The sequence below is a fragment of the Pleurodeles waltl genome, chromosome 1_2 (genome assembly GCF_031143425.1).
Source record: "Pleurodeles waltl isolate 20211129_DDA chromosome 1_2, aPleWal1.hap1.20221129, whole genome shotgun sequence".
Lineage (NCBI taxonomy): Eukaryota > Metazoa > Chordata > Amphibia > Caudata > Salamandridae > Pleurodeles > Pleurodeles waltl.
Genome location: NC_090437.1, coordinates 154,295,228 through 154,316,539, shown reverse-complemented (window position 1 = coordinate 154,316,539; position 21,312 = coordinate 154,295,228). Strand labels below are relative to the sequence as shown.

At 45.7% G+C, this 21,312-nt stretch overlaps 1 protein-coding gene across 3 annotated transcripts in view; it reads left to right on the top strand.

Annotated features, from left to right (window-relative positions):
- The window catches only part of SDAD1 (SDA1 domain containing 1), a 412,284-nt gene that overhangs the window by 258,976 nt on the left and 131,996 nt on the right, over positions 1-21,312 (top strand). For all 3 annotated transcript variants that reach the window (XM_069236846.1, XM_069236848.1, XM_069236847.1), the window contains 2 exons: positions 4,095-4,153; positions 16,983-17,059. In XM_069236846.1, coding sequence (XP_069092947.1) covers positions 4,095-4,153; positions 16,983-17,059 — 136 coding nt within the window. The remainder of the gene's footprint in view (positions 1-4,094; positions 4,154-16,982; positions 17,060-21,312) is intronic.

Here is a 21,312-nt window from a genome sequence, read left to right as displayed (position 1 = left end):
TGAGTACCAAAACCTGTCCCCCCTGAGCCCCCACAGCGCCGCCTGCAGAGGGAATCCCGAGGCTTCCCCTGACCGCGACTCTCTGAAATCTAAGTCCCGACGCCTGGAAAAGACCCTGCACCCGCAGCCCCCAGGACCTGAAGGACCGGACTTTCACTGGAGAAGTGACCCCCAGGAGTCCCTCTCCCTTGCCCAAGTGGAGGTTTCCCCTAGGAAGCCCCCCCTTGCCTGCCTGCAGCGCTGAAGAGATCCGTTGATCTCTCATAGACTAACATTGCAAACCCGACGCTTGTTTCTGCACTGCACCCGGCCGCCCCCGCGCTGCTGAGGGTGAAATTTCTGTGTGGGCTTGTGTGTCCCCCGGTGCCCTACAAAACCCCCCTGGTCTGCCCTCCGAAGACGCGGGTACTTACCTGCAAGCAGACCGGAACCGGGGCACCCCCTTCTCTCCATTCTAGCCTATGCGTTTTGGGCACCACTTTGAACTCTGCACCTGACCGGCCCTGAGCTGCTGGTGTGGTGACTTTGGGGTTGCTCTGAACCCCCAACGGTGGGCTACCTTGGACCAAGAACTGAACCCTGTAAGTGTCTTACTTACCTGGTAAAACTAACAAAAACTTACCTCCCCCAGGAACTGTGAAAATTGCACTAAGTGTCCACTTTTAAAGTAGCTATTTGTCAATAACTTGAAAAGTATACATGCAATTGAAATGATTCAAAGTTCCTAATGTACTTACCTGCAATACCTTTCAAACAAGATATTACATGTTAAATTTGAACCTGTGGTTCTTAAAATAAACTAAGAAAAGATATTTTTCTATAACAAAACCTATTGGCTGGATTTGTCTCTGAGTGTGTGTACCTCATTTATTGTCTATGTGTATGTACAACAAATGCTTAACACTACTCCTTGGATAAGCCTACTGCTCGACCACACTACCACAAAATAGAGCATTAGTATTATCTCTTTTTACCACTATTTTACCTCTAAGAGGAACCCTTGGACTCTGTGCATGCTATTCCTTACTTTGAAATAGCACATACAGAGCCAACTTCCTACAATATACTATTTCAAAGTAAGAAATAGTATGCACAGAGTCCAAGGGTTCCCCTTAGAGGTAAGATAGTGGCAAAATTAGATAATTCTAATGCTCTATTTTTTGGTAGTGTGGTTGAGCAGTAGGCTTATCAGAGGGTAGTGTTAAGCATTTGTTGTACACACACAGGCATTAAATGAGGAACACACACTCAAAGACTTACTCCAGGCCAATAGGTTTTTATATAGAAAAATATATTTTCTTAGTTTATTTTAAGAACCACAGGTTCAAGATTTACAGTAAACACTTTAAATGTAAGGTACTTCACTTAGATACTTTAGGAACTTTGAATAAAAGCAATATCATATACAGTCTTTGTAAAAATGGCAATAAGCTATTTTCAAAGTGGACATAGTGCAAAAATCAACAGTTCCTGGGGGAGGTAAGTAAAGGTTAGATTAGGAGGTAAGTAAAACACTTACAAGTCTCAGTCCTGGGACATAGGCAGCCCACCGTGGGGGTTCAAGGCAACCCCAAAGTTACCACACCAGTAGCTCAGGGCCGGTCAGGTGCAGAGGTCAAAGAGGTGCCCGAAACACATAGGCGCCTACGGAGAACAGGGGTGCCCCGGTTCCAGTCTGCCAGCAGGTAAGTACCTGCGTCCTCGTGGTGCAGACCAGGGGGGTTTTGTAGAGCACTGGGGAGGGACACAAGTAGGCACACAAAACACACCCTCAGCGGCACTGGGTGCAGTGTACAAAGCAGGCGTCGGGTTTCAGATAGGAAACAATGGAGGGACCCGGAGGTCACTGTAGCGGTGCAGGCAGGCACAGGGGGGATTCTCGGGACAGCCACCACCTGGGCTAGGCAGAGGGTCGCCTGGGGGTCACTCCTGCACTGCAGTTCGGTTCCTTCAGGTCCTGGGGGCTGCGAGTGCAGTGTTGGTTCCAGGCGTCGGGTCCCTTGTTACAGGCAGTCGAGGTCAGGGGGAGCCTCTGGATTCTCTCTGCAGGCATCGCTGTGGGGGGGTCAGGGGGTTGTCTCTGGTTAATCACGAGCTCGCAGTCGCCAGGGAGTCCTCCCTGAGGTGTTGGTTCCCTGAATCTCGAGCCAGGGGCATCGGGTGCAGAGTGAGAAGTCTCACGATTCCGGCGGGAAACGTGCAGTCTTGGAAAGTTGCTTCTTTGTTGCAAAGAAGTAGCTGGTTTTGAACAGGGCCGCTGTTTACGGGAGTTTCTTGGTCCTTTAGTCGAGGGCAGTCCTTTGAGGCTTCAGAGGTCACTGGCCCCTGTCGGATGGGTCGTAGTTGCAGGTTTTCGAAGTTGGAGACAGGCCGGTAGGGCTGGGGCCAAAGCACTTGTCGTCTTCCTCCTTCTCTGCAGGCTTGTAGATCAGCAGTCCTTCTTCCTTCGGGTTGCAGGAATCTGATTTCCTGGGATCTGGGGAGCCCCTAAATATTGAATTTAGGGGTGTGTTTAGGTCTGGGAGGGCAGTAGCCAATGGCCTTGAGGGTGGCTACACCCTCTTTGTGCCTCCTCCCTGTTGGGGATGGGGGGGGGGGGGCACATCCCTAATCCTATTGGGGGAATCCTCCAAACTCAAGATGGAGGATTTCTAAAGGTAGGGGTCACCTCAGCTCTGGACACCATAGGGGCTGTCCTGAATGGTGGGTGACTCCTCCTTGTTTTTCTCATTATCTCCTCCAGCCTTGCCGCCAAAAGTGGGGGCAGTGGCCGGAGTAGTGGGCATATCCACTAGCTGGGATGCCCTGGAGCGCTGTAACAAAAGGGGTGAGCCTTTGAGGCTCACCACCAGGTGTTACAATTCCTGCAGGGGGAGGTGAGAAGCCAGTACAGGCTTTGTTCCTAGCCATAGAGTGACAAAGGCACTCTCCCCATGTGGCCAGCAACATGTCTGGTGGGTGGCAGGCTGGCAGAAACTGGTCAGCCTACACTAGAAGTCGGATTGGTATTCAGGGGGCATCTCTAAGATGCCCTCTGGGTGTATGTTACAATAAATTGCACACTGGCATCAGTGTGCATTTATTGTGCTGAGAAGTTTGATACCAAACTTCCCAGATTTCAGTATAGCCATTATGGAACTATGTAGTTTGTGTTTGACAAACTCCCAGACCATATACTCTTATGGCTACCCTGCACTTACAATGTCTAAGGTTTTGCTTAAACACTGTAGGGGCATAGTGCTCATGCACATATGCCCTCACCTGTGGTATAGTGCACCCTGCCTTAGGACCTATGCCACAGGCAGTGTGAGGTTGGCATGGCACTCTGAGGGGAGTGCCATGTCAACTTAGTAATTTTCTCCCCACCAGCACACACAAGCTTGGGAGGCAGTGTGCATGTGCTGAGTGAGGGATCCCGAGGGTGGCATAAGACATGCTGCAGCCCTTAGAGACCTTCCCTGGCATCAGGGCCCTTGGTACCAGGGGTACCAGTTACAAGGGACTTACCTGAGTGCCAGGGTTGTGCCAGTTGTGGAGACAAAGGTACAGTTTAGGGAAAGAACACTGGTGCTGGGACCTGGTTAGCAGGGTCCCAGCACACTTTCAATCAAAACTTAGCATCAGCAAAGGCAAACGTTAGGGGGTAACCATTCCAAGGAGGCATTTCCTTACAGTAATCATTTTGTTATCTTCAGAAGGATAGTTTATCTGTCTGTGTGACTGTGGTCTCCATTAATTGACTCAAGGCACACAGTTAAAGCAAGGCTAAAACGTCTGCTCTTCTAGTCAGTTTTGTACTTGCATATTCCCATACAGCAGCTAGGTGGATGTCTGGCCCATGCGTCTCTTTTCTGTGGGGCCCACCTTCCTTGTTTTATCTATCTTGCCATTCACTATTGACATGCATTCAGATTTAAAGTAGATTCCACATTGTACAAAAAATGTATCAGTATATGTATCTTGCTTATGCTCAAATCAAATCCACTGTTACTCCCTTTTGCATATAATGCCACTTGAATTGTTCCCTGACTGCACTCTGCCTTTTCAAATTGTTATAACTTGGCTACCCTTCTGTATCACTTATGCTTTTTCAGAGGTAACAAAGATTCTTCTCCATGCTGCGCAAGCTGCACATCCGTTGGTTCCACCAGAGGTAAGCAGTTACTAGTCACCTTTGAAGGGAACTAAATAGTGAACAAAAGATCTTCAGTGGTTAGTGAGGAGCACAATCAGGTGGCTTCATTACTGCACTGGTTTATAAACTTTTGATGGCTACTTCTGAGTGGTAGTTGTCACACTTTGTGTTGATCTCATAATCATATTAAAAAAGAGGTAACCTTAATCATTGTTTTAGAGTGAACAGGTTTATTCCACAATCTTCTGTCTAAAAACATAGATTCCATATATATTAAAAAACATGCTTTTAGTTTGAAATTTTGGATAATTTGCACTCACTTACAATGGGCAATATTTTTTGCCAGTGTATGAAAAGCTGTGACTGTTTTAGTGGGTGACTGTGATCAAGCATTTATATGTTGGACAGTGTTGTAGCACACATACTGTGTGGCATTCATTAAGTTACAAATAACTTTATACATACTACTGTGGCTACCCTGACTTCAACAAGTCTTATCCTTATTGTATCATGCCCTTGTAGGTGAGTTATTCCAGGTGGCAAGCACAGACTGGTAGACTAGTGAATGGGTTTGGGAGTCCACCTGTAGAACTACACTTGGGCTAATGTAAGATACTAACCAACAGCAGATATTTCTAATGTTGTACCGGTATAACACAGTTTGGAAAATTAGCTATGCGCTGTGGCAGTTGCCCAGCTCTGAAGTGGAGAATAGAGAAGTTTATTACCACTTTGATGGTGTCACTTCCACAACTCTAGGAGAGACAGAGGACATAAAGCTAACCCCCTTTACTCTTCTAATAAGATTTAAAAAAAATTAGAACTTGGAACTCTTGTACAGCTCGAGCGGTGAACAGGCAGATCCGTTTTGTGCAATACAAATAATACAAAGGTGACCCACGACAATGAACGAGCAAGCCCCTATGTATGTAGGAAAAACCATATCTGCCACTGAACAGCATACACTAAAGGAGAGCAGATCGAAATTTAAATGGTGAGTTACAGTAGACCTACAGTGAATGCAGTGTGCATACTAAACAAAGGTTAAGTTAATCATCTAAGAACAAAATGGATACTCTGGTAAAGACTCATAGGGAACTAATGTGGAATGTGAATTATAACATTGCTCTGTGCAGTTCAGGGACTAAAGTAACTGGGTGTTCGGTGGCATGTGTAGCTGCAGATACACATGCTGTGCATAGTCCGCCGTCTGGTGTTGGGTCGGAGTGTTACAAGTTGTTTTTCTTCGAAGAAGTCTTTTCGAGTCACGAGACCGAGGGACTCCTCCTACTTTGGTTCCATTGCGCATGGGCGTCGACTCCATGTTAGATTGTTTTTTTTCCGCCATCGGGTTCGGACGTGTTCCTTTTCGCTCCGTGTTTCGGGTCGGAAAGTTAGTCAGAATCAACGGAAAATTTGTCGGTATTGTTTCGTTCGGTATCGGGTTAGATTAGAATCGACACCGAATCTTGAAGAGCTCCGGTAGCCCTTCGGGGTAATTTCGATCCCCGTCGGGGCCTGGTCGGCCCGACCGCGTGCAACATCGAGACTGATGGAACGGACCCCGTTCCGATTCTGTCCTAAATGCCACAGTAAATATCCCTATACAGACCAACATTTGGTCTGTAACTTGTGCCTGTCACCCGAGCACAAAGAAGAAACGTGTGAGGCCTGTCGAGCGTTTCGGTCGAGAAAAACGCTCCGAGACCGAAGAGCCAGAAGGTTGCAGATGGCGTCCATGCCGACAGGACAACAACGGTTCGAGGAAGAGGGAGAAGAAGAAACATTCGACGTCGAAGAAACCATGAGTAAGACGTCGAAACAAGCATCACACAGAAAAACAGACAAAGCCCAGGGGACGCCACTGCCGACAGGCCATGGCTCAACCCATAAAGTAGGTGACCGTCCATCGGCACCGAAAAAGGGCGAGCTGGTGCCGAGATCGTCCGACTCAGGTCGAGACACAGGCACGCAGCAATCTCGGGACCGAGAAACTGCCGCAGAAAAGGGTTGACACCGAGACAGCGGCACCGAAGCTGCTTGGCACAGAGATAGCGGCACCGAAGATGGTCGACGCCAAGAAGGTACGACACCGAAAAAGAGGAAAATCTCTTCGGAGCCGAAAACAACAAAAGACACGGTTTCGGTGCCAAAACGCCCAGCAACCGAACCGAAAGCCAGTTCCTACTCAGAGGAACAATCACTGTCCTCCCAACTTCAAAAACACAGATTTGAGGAGGAATTACAAACAACAGCTTTAGATCACACGCAAAAGCGGATCTTTATACAAAGTGGTACAGGGAAGATCAGCAACCTTCCCCCAATCAGAAGAAAAAGGAAACTAGATTTCCAACAACAAGAAAAAACACCACAAGCAAAAGTGGTGAAGAAGGTAACTCCACCACCCTCTCCACCACCGGCAACTCATATATCACCGGCACAGACTCCGTCACAATCACCAGCTCATACCACCATGAGCCAAGATGACCAGGACGCATGGGATCTCTATGACGCCCCAGTATCGGACAATAGCCCTGAGTCGTACCCCACTAAGCCCTCACCACCTGAGGACAGTACAGCGTATGCTCAGGTGGTAGCTAGGGCAGCAGAGTTTCATAACGTATTGCTACATTCAGAGCCTATCGAGGATGACTTCCTTTTTAACACTCTGTCCTCCACCCATAGCAATTATCAAAGCCTTCCTATGCTCCCGGGAATGCTAAGGCACGCTAAACAAATCTTTAAGGAGCCAGTTAAAAGCAGAGCAATAACCCCAAGGGTGGAGAAGAAATACAAGGCACCACCCACAGACCCTGCTTTTATTACATCACAACTGACACCAGATTCAGTTGTCGTAGGAGCAGCTCGTAAAAGAGCCAACTCGCACACATCAGGCGAAGCACCACCTCCTGACAAAGAGAGCCGAAAGTTTGATGCAGCCGGGAAAAGGGTTGCAGTACAAGCTGCAAATCAGTGGCGCATCGCCAACTCGCAGGCACTCCTAGCGCGATATGACAGAGCCCATTGGGACGAGATGCAGCATCTCATCGAGCACCTCCCCAAAGAATTCCAAAAACGGGCAAAACAAGTGGTTGAAAAGGGACAAAACATATCCAACAACCAAATCCGTTCTTCTATGGATGCAGCAGATACAGCTGCAAGAACTATAAATACTGCTGTAACGATAAGGAGGCACGCATGGCTGCGCACATCCGGCTTCAAACCTGAGATACAACAGGCAGTGCTCAATATGCCGTTCAATGAACAACAATTGTTTGGACCAGAAGTGGACACTGCAATTGAAAAATAAAAAAAAGACACTGACACAGCTAAAGCCATGGGCGCACTCTATTCCCCGCAGGGCAGAGGCACATTTGGCACATTTCGTAAAACTACTTTCAGAGGAGGGTTTCGAGGTCAAGCCACACAAGCCAGCACCTCACAAACAACACCGTCTACCTACCAGGGACAGTATCAAAGGGGAGGCTTTCGGGGCCAATACAGAGGGGGCCAATTCCCAAGAAACCGGGGAAAATTTCAAGGGCCCAAAACCCCTCAAAACAAGCAGTGACTCACAAGTCACTCAACCCCTTCACACAACACCAGTGGGGGGAAGACTAAGCCAGTTCTACAAATCTTGGGAGGAGATAACAACAGACACTTGGGTCTTAGCAATTATCCAACATGGTTATTGCATAGAATTTCTCCAACTCCCTCCAAACGTCCCACCGAAAACACACAAGATGTCCAAACAGCATATAGACCTTCTAGGACTAGAAGTTCAAGCATTACTGCAAAAAGACGCAATAGAATTGGTACCAAAAACACAAAAGAACACAGGAGTTTACTCACTGTACTTTCTAATACCGAAAAAAGACAAAAGTCTGAGACCAATATTGGATCTCAGAACACTAAACACCTACATCAAATCAGACCACTTTCACATGGTCACGTTACAAGACGTAATACCACTACTGAAACAGCAAGACTACATGACAACGTTAGATCTAAAAGACGCGTAGTTCCATATACCGATACATCCCTCGCACAGGAAATACCTAAGGTTCGTATTCGAAGGAATACATTACCAATTCAAAGTGTTGCCATTCGGAATAACGACAGCACCAAGAGTCTTTACAAAATGTCTAGCAGTAGTAGCTGCACATATCAGGAGGCAGCAAATACACGTGTTCCCGTACCTAGACGATTGGTTAATCAAAACCAACTCGCTAACAAAGTGTTTACACCACACAGATTATGTTATAAAAACCCTTTACAAACTGGGTTTCTCCATCAACTATGCGAAGTCACACCTTTTGCCGTGTCAAACACAGCAATACTTAGGAGCGACAATCGACACAACAAAAGGGATAGTCACTCCAAGTCCACAAAGGGTTCAAAATGTTCACAAGGTGATACAAGCTATGTATCCAACACAAAAGATACACGCAAAGTTGGTCTTAAAACTCCTAGGCATGATGTCCTCATGCATAGCCATTGTCCCAAACGCAAAATTGCACATGCGGCCCTTACAACAGTGCCTAGCATCACAATGGTCACATGCACAGGGTCACCTTCTAGATCTGGTGTTGATAGACCGCCAAACATACATCTTGCTTCTATGGTGGAACAGTACAAATTTAAACAAAGGGCGGCCTTTCCAAGACCCAGTGCCACATTACGTGATAACAACAGATGCTTCCATGACAGGGTGGGGAGCACACCTCAATCAACACAGCATCCAAGGACAATGGGACGTACATCAAAGAAAGTTTGATATAAATCACCTAGAATTGTTAGCAGTATTTCTAGCGTTGAAAGCATTCCAACCAATGATAACCCACAAATACATTCTTGTCAAAACAGACAACATGACGACAATGTATTATTTAAACAAACAGGGGGGAACACACTCGACACAGTTGTGTCTCCTCACACAAAAAATATGGCATTGGGCAATTCACAACCACATTCGCCTAATAGCACAGTTTATTCCAGGGATCCAGAACCAGCTAGCAGACAATCTCTCTCGGGATCACCAACAGGTCCACGAATGGGAAATTCACCCCCAAATCCTGAACACTTACTTCCAAATTTGGGGAACACCTCAAATAGATCTATTTGCAACAAAAGAAAACACAAAATGCCAAAACTTCGCATCCAGGTACCCACACCGGCAATCTCAAGGCAATGCTCTATGGATGAATTGGTCAGGGATATTTGCATACGCTTTTCCCCCTCTCCCTCTCCTTCCATATCTAGTAAACAGATTGAGTCAAAACAAACTCAAACTCATTCTAATAGCACCAACATGGGCAAGACAACCTTGGTATACAACACTACTAGACCTGTCAGTAGGACCTCATGTCAAACTACCCAACAGGCCAGATCTGTTAACACAACACAAGCAACAAATCAGGCATCCAAACCCAGCATCGCTGAATCTAGCAATTTGGCTCCTGAAATCCTAGAATTTGGACACTTAAACCTCAAACAGGAATGTATGGAGGTCATAAGACAAGCTAGAAGGCCATCCACTAGACACTGCTATGCAAGTAAATGGAAAAGATTTGTTTGCTACTGCCATAATAATCAAGTTCAACCATTGCATGCATCTCCAAAAGATGTTGTAGGGTATTTACTACATTTGCAAAAGTCAAATCTAGCTTTCTCTTCCATAAAGATACATCTCGCAGCAATATCTGCATACCTGCAAATTACTCATTCAACTTCCCTATTTAAAATACCTGTCATTAAAGCATTTATGGAAGGCCTAAAAAGAAGTATACCACCAAGGACACCACCTGTTCCTTCATGGAACCTCAATATTGTCTTAACAAGACTCATGGGTCCACCTTTCGAACCCATGCATTCTTGCGAAATGCAATATCTAACGTGGAAAGTTGCATTTCTCATTGGCATTACATCTCTAAGAAGAGTAAGTGAAATTCAGGCATTTACTATACAAGAACCATTTATTCAAATACACAAAAATAAAGTAGTTCTAAGAACCAACCCAAAATTCTTACCAAAGGTCATCTCACCGTTCCACTTAAATCAAACAGTAGAATTGCCAGTGTTCTTTCCACAGCCAGACTCAATAGCTGAAAGAGCACTACATACATTAGACATCAAAAGAGCACTAATGTACTACATTGACAGAACAAAACTAATTAGGAAAACAAAACAACTATTTATTGCATTTCAAAAACCTCATACAGGAAATCCAATATCAAAACAAGGTATAGCTAGATGGATAGTTAGGTGCATCCAAACCTGCTATCTTAAAGCAAAGAGACAGCTCCCTATTACACCAAAGGCACACTCAACCAGAAAGAAAGGTGCTACCATGGCCTTTCTAGGAAATATTCCAATGAACGAAATATGTAAGGCAGCAACATGGTCTACGCCTCACACATTTACTAAGCACTACTGTGTAGACGTGTTATCTGCACAACAAGCCACAGTAGGTCAAGCTGTACTAAGAACTTTATTTCAAACTACTTCCACTCCTACAGGCTGAACCACCGCTTTTGGGGAGATAACTGCTTACTAGTCTATGCACAGCATGTGTATCTGCAGCTACACATGCCACCGAACGGAAAATGTCACTTACCCAGTGTACATCTGTTCGTGGCATTAGTCGCTGCAGATTCACATGCGCCCACCCACCTCCCCGGGAGCCTGTAGCCGTTTGGAAGTAATCTTCAACATTTGTACATTTGTAAATATATTACTTTAACCTTCATTTTGTACATACTTATTCATTCCATTGCATGGGCACTATTACTAACATACACAACTCCTACCTCACCGTCTGTGGGGAAAACAATCTAACATGGAGTCGACGCCCATGCGCAATGGAACCAAAGTAGGAGGAGTCCCTCGGTCTCGTGACTCGAAAAGACTTCTTCGAAGAAAAACAACTTGTAACACTCCGACCCAACACCAGACGGCGGACTATGCACAGCATGTGAATCTGCAGCGACTAATGCCACGAACAGATGTACACTGGGTAAGTGACATTTTCCTTATTGTGCATGGACCAGAAAAGCATCAGTAATATACAGTTTAAAGAACACATAAGTTACTGCAGAAGGGACAGTACTGTATCAGATATGATTAATCGAAGAACAAGAATGCAGCTTGCAGCATAGGTACTGCACAAATCCAAAACCAAGAGACAAATCTAACAGTCCAAGAGCTGCCCCCACAATACAGTTGGGGAATCATTTGCAACCAACACAGGCTGCAAAAGTAAACTCTGCATTCATAAACTTTCAGCAAATGTTTAAATAAAGACAGTTTTTCCAGCAGGTTTGATCATGATTATGTACATTTGCGCCACAAGCAGAGCATACTAGAACTGAGGAAATAAAAATACTGGTAAACTCATGCAGAAGATCGATATTAGTCTTCATTGACAACAACCATGTAAAATCATAAGGCAAGATCCTTTAAATGCTGGGACTTAATCCACCTTCCCACAATGAGTTCATTAGGAGCACTTGGCTTTCAAAAGTATCAGTAGAGACCCTGTCCCATCTCCCATGGTGTGATTTGGACGTACATGTCTTTGGAAGTACAGCCTTGTCAGAATAATGGATTTTAAGAGCAGTTATCTCACTTCTCGAAATCACAGCATCCTTAATGCAGTACATAATTACTAGTAGCTCTGTGCAATGCATTTTGGAACTGTAGAATTCGATTCCCTGGTAATGGCATCTACAAGTTTTTAAAGAAGTAGGTTCTACTTCCAGATCTTTATTAAATCTAAAAAAATGCTGTCTCAGATACCTACTTTTTTTTAGCTGCACAGAATTCAACCATTCTTCATCAGGTACACACTCTGGTCCCAGGGTTTCCAGGAAAGTTTGTCCTAAGACATCTGGTGCCTATTGAAGATTAAAGAGCTCTACAAACTCAGGAGTATGCCCATAATCTAATGTTCTATACTGTTGCCTCCTCTTCACCAATGCCATGCATTCTGAGATCCATGTGGCTTTCACCATCAGGCGGTACATCACATCTATGTTCCTTCTTTGAATGGAGACTGAGCCATTTAAAGCCTGAGGTATGGCATGTTCCCTAGTTGGGGTATATATGTATGTTAAACATCTTGAGCAGGAAGTAAATGTCAGAGGATACGGAAATCTAGTTTTAACTCTCATCTTCTTTTCTACATGCAGTGTAGAATCACTAAATAAGAGGATTACCCTAAGAAACATGGTCTTAAATTATGATATCAGCAGTGAAGATCTGCAAGGCGTCATGGTTCTGTGGAGTATTTGTTAGACCCTATGTGTCACATAATCAAATATAATTTCTGTCACCTGATTCAGTATAGAAATGCCAAGAAAATACTAGCAAATCAGTTTTACTATTTGTAAAGAAATGGCTCCCTGTTGCAGTTACCCCCCACTTTTTGCCTGATACTGATGCTGACTTGACTGAGAAGTGTGCTGGGACCCTGCTAACCAGGCCCCAGCACCAGCGTTCTTTCACCTAAAATGTACCATTGTCTCCGCAATTGGCACAACCCTGGCACCCAGGTAAGTCCCTTGTAACTGGTACCAAGGGCCCTGATGCCAGGGAAGGTCTCTAAGGGCTGCAGCATGTCTTATGCCACCCTGGGGAGCCCTCACTCAGCCCAGACACACTGCTTGCCAGCTTGTGTGTGCTGGTGGGGAGAAAATATCTAAGTCGACATGGCACTCCCCTCAGGGTGCCATGCCAGCCTCACACTGCCTGTGGCATAGGTAAGTCACCCCTCTTGCAGGCCTTACAGCCCTAAGGCAGGGTGCACTATACCACAGGTGAGGGCATAGGTGCATGAGCACTATGCCCCTACAGTGTCTAAGCAAAACCTTAGACATTGTAAGTGCAGGGTAGCCATAAGAGTATATGGTCTGGGAGTCTGTAAAAAACGACCTCCACAGCTCCATAATGGCTACACTGAATACTGGGAAGTTTGGCACCAAACTTCTCAGAATAATAAACCCACACTGATGCCAGTGTTGGAGTTTATTAAAAAATGCACACAGAGGGCATCTTAGAGATACCCCCTGTATTTTACCCAATTGTTCAGTGCAGGACTGACTGGTCTGTGCCAGCCTGCTGCTGAGAGACGAGTTTCTGACCCCATGCGGTGAGAGCCTTTGTGCTCTCTGAGGACAGAAACAAAGCCTGCTCTGGGTGGAGGTGCTTCACATCTCCCCCCTGCAGGAACTGTAACACCTAGCAGTGAGCTTCAAAGGCTCAAGCTTCGTGTTACAATGCCCCAGGGCACTCCAGCTAGTGGAGATGCCCGCCCCCTGGACACAGCCCCCACTTTTGGCGGCAAGTCCAGGAGAGATAATGAGAAAAACAAGGAGGAGTCACTGGCCAGTCAGGACAGCCCCTAAGGTGTCCTGAGCTGAAGTGACTCTGACTTTTAGAAATCCTCCATCTTGCAGATGGAGGATTCCCCCAATAGGATTAGGGATGTGCCCCCCTCCCCTCAGGGAGGAGGCACAAAGAGGGTGTACCCACCCTCAAGGAAAGTAGCCATTGGCTACTGCCCTCCCAGACCTAAACACACCCCTAAATTCAGTATTTAGGGGCTCCCCCGAACCTAGGAACTCAGATTCCTGCAACCTAAGAAGAAGAGGACTGCTGAGCTGAAAAACCCTGCAGAGAAGACGGAGACACCAACTGCTTTGGCCCCAGCATTACCGGCCTGTCTCCCCCCTTCGAAAGAAAACTGCTCCAGCAACGCTTTCCCCAGGACCAGCGACCTCTGAATCCTCAGAGGACTGCCCTGCTCTAAAAGGACCAAGAAACTCCCAAGAACAGCGGCCCTGTTCACCCAAGACTGCAACTTTGTTTCCAAAGGAGCAACTTAAAGACAACTGCATTTCCCGCCAGAAGCGTGAGACTTGCAACTCTGTACCCGACGCCCCCGGCTCGACTTGTGGAGAACAAACACTTCAGGGAGGACTCCCCGGCGACTCCAAGACTGTGAGTAACCAAAGTTGTCCCCCCTGAGCCCCCACAGCGACACCTGCTGAGGGAATCCCGAGGCTCCCCCTGACCGCGACTGCCTGACTCTCAGAACCCGACGCCTGGAAAAGACCCTGCACCCGCAGCCCCCAGGACCTGAAGGATCGGAACTCCAGTGCAGGAGAGACCCCCAGGAGGCCTTCTCCCTTGCCCAGTTGGTGGCTACCCCGAGGAGCCCCCCCCTTGCCTGCCTGCATCGCTGAAGAGACCCCTTGGTCTCCCATTGATTCCAATTGAAAACCCAGCGTGTGTTTGCACACTGCACCCGGCCGCCCCCGTGCTGCTGAGGGTGTACTTTCTGTGCTAACTTGTGTCCCCCCCGGTGCCCTACAAAACCCCCCTGGTCTGCCCTCCGAAGACGCGGGTACTTACCTGCTGGCAGACTGGAACCGGGGCACCCCCTTCTCCATTGAAGCCTATGCGTTTTGGGCACCACTTTGAACTCTGCACCTGACCGGCCCTGAGCTGCTGGTGTGGTAACTTTGGGGTTGCTCTGAACCCCAACGGTGGGCTACCTTGGACCCAAACTTGAACCCCGTAGGTGGTTTATTTACCTGCAAGAACTAACAATTACTTACCTCCCCTAGGAACTGTGAAAATTGCACTGTCTAGTTTTAAAATAGCTATATGTGTTTTATTTGAAAAGTATATATGCTATTGTGATTATTCAAAGTTCCTAAAGTACTTACCTGCAATACCTTTCATGCAAAGTATTACATGTAGAATTTTAACCTGTGGTTCTTAAAATAAACTAAGAAAATATATTTTTCTATACAAAAACCTATTGGCCTGGAATTGTCTCTGAGTGTGTGTTCCTCATTTATTGCCTGTGTGTATGTACAACAAATGCTTAACACTACTCCTTTGATAAGCCTACTGCTCGACCACACTACCACAAAATAGAGCATTAGTATTATCTCTTTTTGCCACTATCTTACCTCTAAGGGGAACCCTTGGACTCTGTGCATACTATTCCTTACTTTGAAATAGTGCATACAGAGCCAACTTCCTACACTATTGTACAGCTGCTTGGCTATTTTCTTCAACTATAGGGATTAAGTTATGGAATACCAGAACTGTAGCTGGACACAAAGTGTCACATTTGACTTATGAAGTTTCTGCAAGTTTTCAAGATGGTGAAGGAGAATTCCAGTATTTCCCCTGATTATGAGACTGCACACTAACAAAAGCATTCCCCTTACTGCTAAAACAGCTTATTAAAAAGTTGATTAGCCAAGACTTGGAAAAACTACTTAGTGTCACAAGCACTTCATATATCCTACTCGTATATACTTGTGAATGTCTCCATTCTACCTTAGCAATTTCCTTCTTAAATATTTTCTGGTCTCTCAGTAGACACATACAAAGTCAGTGAGATCTTTAATGGCTTGTGGTTGACGATAGTTGGAGATTTGTTCGTAAACAACACATGCGTAACCTAGATCAATTTAAGGAAATTAAGGAACTGCATCTCTGAATATTCTATTTATTTAGGCTCACCATCACAATGCAGAAGAACTTAGAATCTTTTGTGAATGCTCTGCCAGTTTGTTGGACAGTCAGATATGTTGGAAGTTCCCTTGAGGAAGGGATTATTTTTCTGTGCTGTGTTCACTTAAACTCTTCAGTTATATTAGGCTTAAGAACTGGGGATCTCATGAATCTCATGTTGTAAAATCAATATCTGGTAAGCAGTGTTCTTTTATGCTTTAAGATGTTTTTAAATTATTTGTATTTGTTTTCAAATGAGACAATGTCTCAAACACAGGCCAACAGTGTAACTCAAATGCAGCAGTCCCCCACTACCACCTCGCTCATACATCCTACATTATAACCATCAGATTAGTGCTGAGTCCCCTTCAAGGTATGACAGTTTGTGGACTAGATTTTTTCATTTAGATCCGGTTGTTCCTATTTCCTGACTACCTCCCATACCAGCCTTCAAGCCCACGAAAAAAAACAAATACAAATAAATAAATATAGTCATAATATTTCAATAATAATAGTTCAAGACCCTGTGCCACATTCACAGATCTATATTTGATAAGGGACCTGAAATGTTGAAAACTCTTTTTCAGGCTTATATTCCAGCAAGATCTCTTAGATCCTCATCAGCTAATCTGGCTAAAGTTCCAACTACGAGGAAAGCCAGATGGGGAGGAAGATCGGTAGCTTACCAAGGTGCTCTACTTTGGAATAATCTTCCTCTCAAGTTGAGAGTTAATTCTCAAGAGTTGTTGTTCAGAAAAGAACTGAAGACCTGGCTATTTAAAACTTAAATCTTTTGAATAATTCTTTGAGCAGTATGTCATCACTATGGCTGTATAAGCGCTACGAGGCCGTTGGCAGTTTGGCGCTATATAAATCTCTATAACATAACATAACATAACATAACATATTACACGCCCAGCTCAAGTTCATAAAATCTTATGGGAATTTGCCAGAAAATTGACATGTATGTGGTCATCCACTTTGCATTGCATTACTCTGAAACCTTGAATTTCCTGCAAGAGGATCTTTGAAAATTATTTGGAATGATTGATCAGCAACTGCTTACTACCCACTGCTGAGATGAGGTGCCTCCCTTAGACATGGAAGACGCATCACTGGGCTTTCCCACCACCAGTCCAAACCTAGAGTGTCTATACACAAGAAATCACAACTAACCCCTCCCCACCCTCCTTTGAGAGCGGACACTTTGCTCAAGTATGAAGCAATATGCTTTTATCTGCAAGTTATATATTCTAGGCATTAGAGATTTAAATCTGATAAAATACATAAAAATAATACTTTTTATTCTTTTCAGGTTATCCAGTCACTAATGATGACAATAGCCAACAACTTTGTCTCTGACAGAAACTCAGGGGAAGCAATGACTGTAGGGTATGTATGAAAAATAATTGGGCAAACACAACAAACCCTCATAGAGCACAGTTAGTTTCAGCAGTCACTGCCTGAGTGTTGGTTCTGAATGACTTAAACTATACAGAGCAGCAAGGAGGTTTTTGTAGTATAATTTGTCACTATTGTAGGAAGTGATCTCAAGGGAAAAACAGGTGTATCTTTTTTCAGGCAAAGAGTTTGATGTTCAGTGATAATATTAAAACATGCAGAGTGTGTACATGTAGTCTATTTGATGTGATGATGCTGAAGAAAATATACACATGCAGATGTACCTTAAGTGTTCTTCTTAAACCATGCAAATACCCATCAGCTAAATTTCTTTCTCCGCCAACTGCCAATGGCTCTTTTGCTAAGAATGAAAAATTTACTAGTTATCGTAACAGAAAGTTGCAATTCTATTAAGGACTCCGAGGCAAGGATTATGCTTTAAGTCTTTACTTCACTGACAATACATTTTACACAACAGCCGTAAAAAAACATTGTATAAAAAAAACTAACATTCCCAGGAGTCCTTCGGAGGGTAGAATTATGTAATTAACCAATCAGTCAATGGCATCAACACTGTTTATGCTGTTTTGTTTTTTTGCGCAAATCATGCCATCCTTGTGCGCTCACACATCTTGTTTGGAACCGTCAAGTCCTATTAGGAAAAACAGAGGAAGATTATCAGAACCATATCTCCAGAGCAACACTGTACACACCGTGTCAAAACAATCAAGTTAATAAACAGTGCAGAACATAATGCAATGTGACATTAACAAAGAAAATGCATCAGGTAACTCTTTACTTGCTGAATATGAGGAGGCAATCATCTGAGAATATTTTCTCGTCTGGTGGGATAATCCTCGCCTCAGAGTCCTTAATAGAATTGAAACTTTCCATTACGATAGCTAGGACATTTGTCATTCTATATCAGGACCAAAGGCGAGAACTATGCTACTTCAAAGCTTAAACACCACTATTTGAGCTATATCCTCCACACACTTAGAGTAACCTCTTGAAAGTGGAATCAGAAGAAGAGTATGCCATGTTGATGATATCTTCCAAGCGGGCGCCACGCTGAAACGACTTGGAAGTCATCGCCCCTCTGGCAGAATGAGCCCCAAACAATGTCACATAGATTTAGACTTTCCTCATGATCCAACTGACCCATCGGGCAATCGTGGGAGAGGAGTCGGCCTTATGTGGTTTTCACAATCAAATCAAAAGTTGATGCTCACGTAGTGGATGGAATTCCTCCATCAGTTCTTCATGTGCCTTCAAAAATTGAACCACACATAATTTGGGGGAAATCGACAAAGGTAGGGTAAGATATAACTCTTGAATGGGACTTGGTTCACCTGCTAACAGTAAAAAAAAGACCCCTTGAGGAGAAAATACTCTTGCTGTAATATCCAGGGCTCTAATATCAGAGACCCTACGGCAGGCGACCAGGCAGAGCAATATGCTTAACTTGGCAGAAAGTAATTTTCTGGACAAAAATTGATTGGGTTGCCAGGAAGGAAATAAATGAAGAATTTGATTGACATCCCACAGTCGAATACCGCGATTCAGGCGCCAAAGACAGGGGAATGCCCCTTAACAGTTTGTGTACAAAAAGTTGTTCACCAACAGGGGAGCCATCAACTGGCACGTGGCCTGCGGAAATGGCAGAACAAATGGTATTAATAGTCCAATATGCCAGACCCAAAGAAGAGAGCTCCAGTAAGAAATGCAGTATTTGAACTGTACCCATGTGTAAGGAAATGCCTCCATGGCATGGTTACCCCCTGACTTTTTGCCCTTGCTGATGCTAAGTTTTGATTTGAAAGTGTGCTGAGGTCTGCTAACCAGGCCCCAGCACCAGTGTTCTTTCCCTAACCTGTACTTTTGTTTTCACAATTGGCACACCCTGGCATCCAGGTAAGTCCCTTGTAACTGGTACCCCTGGTACCAAGGGCCCTGATGCCAGGGAAGGTCTCTAAGGGCTGCAGCATGTCTTATGCCACCCTGGGGACCCCTCACTCAGCACAGACACACTTCTTGCCAGCATGTGTGTGCTGGTGAGAACAAAACAAGTAAGTCGACATGGCACTCCCCTCAGGGTGCCATGCCAACCTCACACTGCCTGTGCAGTATAGATAAGTCACCCCTCTAGCAGGCCTTACAGCCCTAAGGCAGGGTGCACTATACCATAGGTGAGGGCACAAGTGCATGAGCACTGTGCCCCTACAGTGTCTAAGCAAAACCTTAGACGTTGTAAGTGCAGGGTAGCCATACGATTATATGGTCTGGGAGTCTGTCAAACACGAACTCCACAGCACTATAATGGCTACACTGAAAACTGGGAAGTTTGGTATCAAACTTCTCAGCACAATAAATGCACACTGATTCCAGTGTACATTTTATTGTAACATACACCCCAGAGGGCACCTTAGAGGTGCCCCCTGAAACCTTAACCAACTACCCGTGTAGGCTGACTGGTTTTAGCAGCCTGCCACACTCAAGACATGTTGCTGGCCACATGGGGAGAGTGCCTTTGTCACTCTGTGGCTAGTAACAAAGCCTGTACTGGGTGGAGGTGCTTCACTCCTCCCCCTGCAGGAACTGTAACACCTGGCGGTGAGCCTCAAAGGCTCACCCCCTTTGTTACAACACCACAGGGCACTCCAGCTAGTGGAGTTTCCCGCCCCCTCCGGCCACGGCCCCACTTTTGGCGGCAAGGCCGGAGGAGATAATGAGAATAACAAGGAGGAGTCACTGGCCAGTCAGGACAGCCCCTAAGGTGTCCTGAACTGAGGTGACTCTGACTTTTAGAAATCCTCCATCTTGCAGATGGAGGATTCCCCCAATAGGGATTCGAATGTGACCCCTTCCCCTTGGGAGGAGGCACAAAGAGGGTGTACCCACCCTCAGGGCTAGTAGCCATTGGCTACTAACCCCCCCAGACCTAAACACGCCCTTAAATTTAGTATTTAAGGGCTCCCCAGAACCTAGGAACTCAGATTCCTGCAACCTAAGAAGAAGAGGACTGCTAACATGAAAACCCCTGCTGAGAAGACGGAGACCCCAACTGCTTTGGCCCCAGCTCTACCGGCCTGTCTCCCCCCTTCTAAAGACACTGCTCCAGCGACGCTTTCCCCAGGGACCAGCGACCTCTGAATCCTCAGAGGACTGCCCTGCTCTAAAAGGACCAAGAACTCCCGGGGACAGCGGCACTGTTCACCAAAGACTGCAACTTTGTTTCAAAGGAGCAACTTTAAACCAATTTGCGTTTCCCGCCGGAAGAGTGAGACTTGCTACTCTGCACCCGACGCCCCCGGCTCGACTTGTGGAGAACAAACACTTCAGGGAGGACTCACCGGCGACTGCGAGACCGTGAGTAGCCAGAGTTGCCCCCCCCCCTGGGCCCCCACAGAGACGCCTGCAGAGGGAATCCCGAGGCTCCCCCTGACCGCGATTGCCTGTTCCTCAGATCCCGACGCTTGGAAAAGACTCTGCACCCGCAGCCCCCAGGACCTGAAGGATCCGAACTCCAGTGCAGGAGTGACCCCCAGGAGGCCCTCTCCCTTGCCCAGGTGGTGGCTACCCCGAGGAGCCCCCCCCTTGCCTGCCTGCATCGCTGAAGAGACCCCTTGGTCTCCCATTGATTTCCATTGGAAACCCGACGTGTGTTTGCACACTGCACCCGGCCGCCCCCGTGCTGCTGAGGGTGTACTTTCTGTGCTAACTTGTGTCCCCCCTGCTCTGCCCTCCGAAGACGTGGGTACTTACATGCTGGCAGACTGGAACCGGGGCACCCGCTTCTCCATTGAAGCCTATGAGTTTTGGGCACCACTTTGAACTCTGCACCTGACTGGCCCTGAGCTGCTGGTGTGGTAACTTTGGGGTTGCTCTGAACCCCCAAAGGTGGGCTACCTTGGACCCAAACTTGAACCCCGTAGGTGGTTTACTTACCTGCAAAAACGAACTCTTACTCCCCCAAGGAACTGTTGAAAATTGCACTAAGTGTCTAGTTTTAAAATAGCTATATGTGATTTATTTGAAAACTATGTATGCTATTTTGATTATTCAAAGTTCCTAAAGTACCTACCTGCAATACCTTTCATTCAAAGTATTACATGTGAAATTTGAACCTATGGTTCTTAAAATAAACTAAGAAAATATATTTTTCTATACAAAAACCTAATGGCCTGGAATTGTCTTTGAGTGTGTGTTCCTCATTTATTGCTTGTGTATGTACAACAAATGCT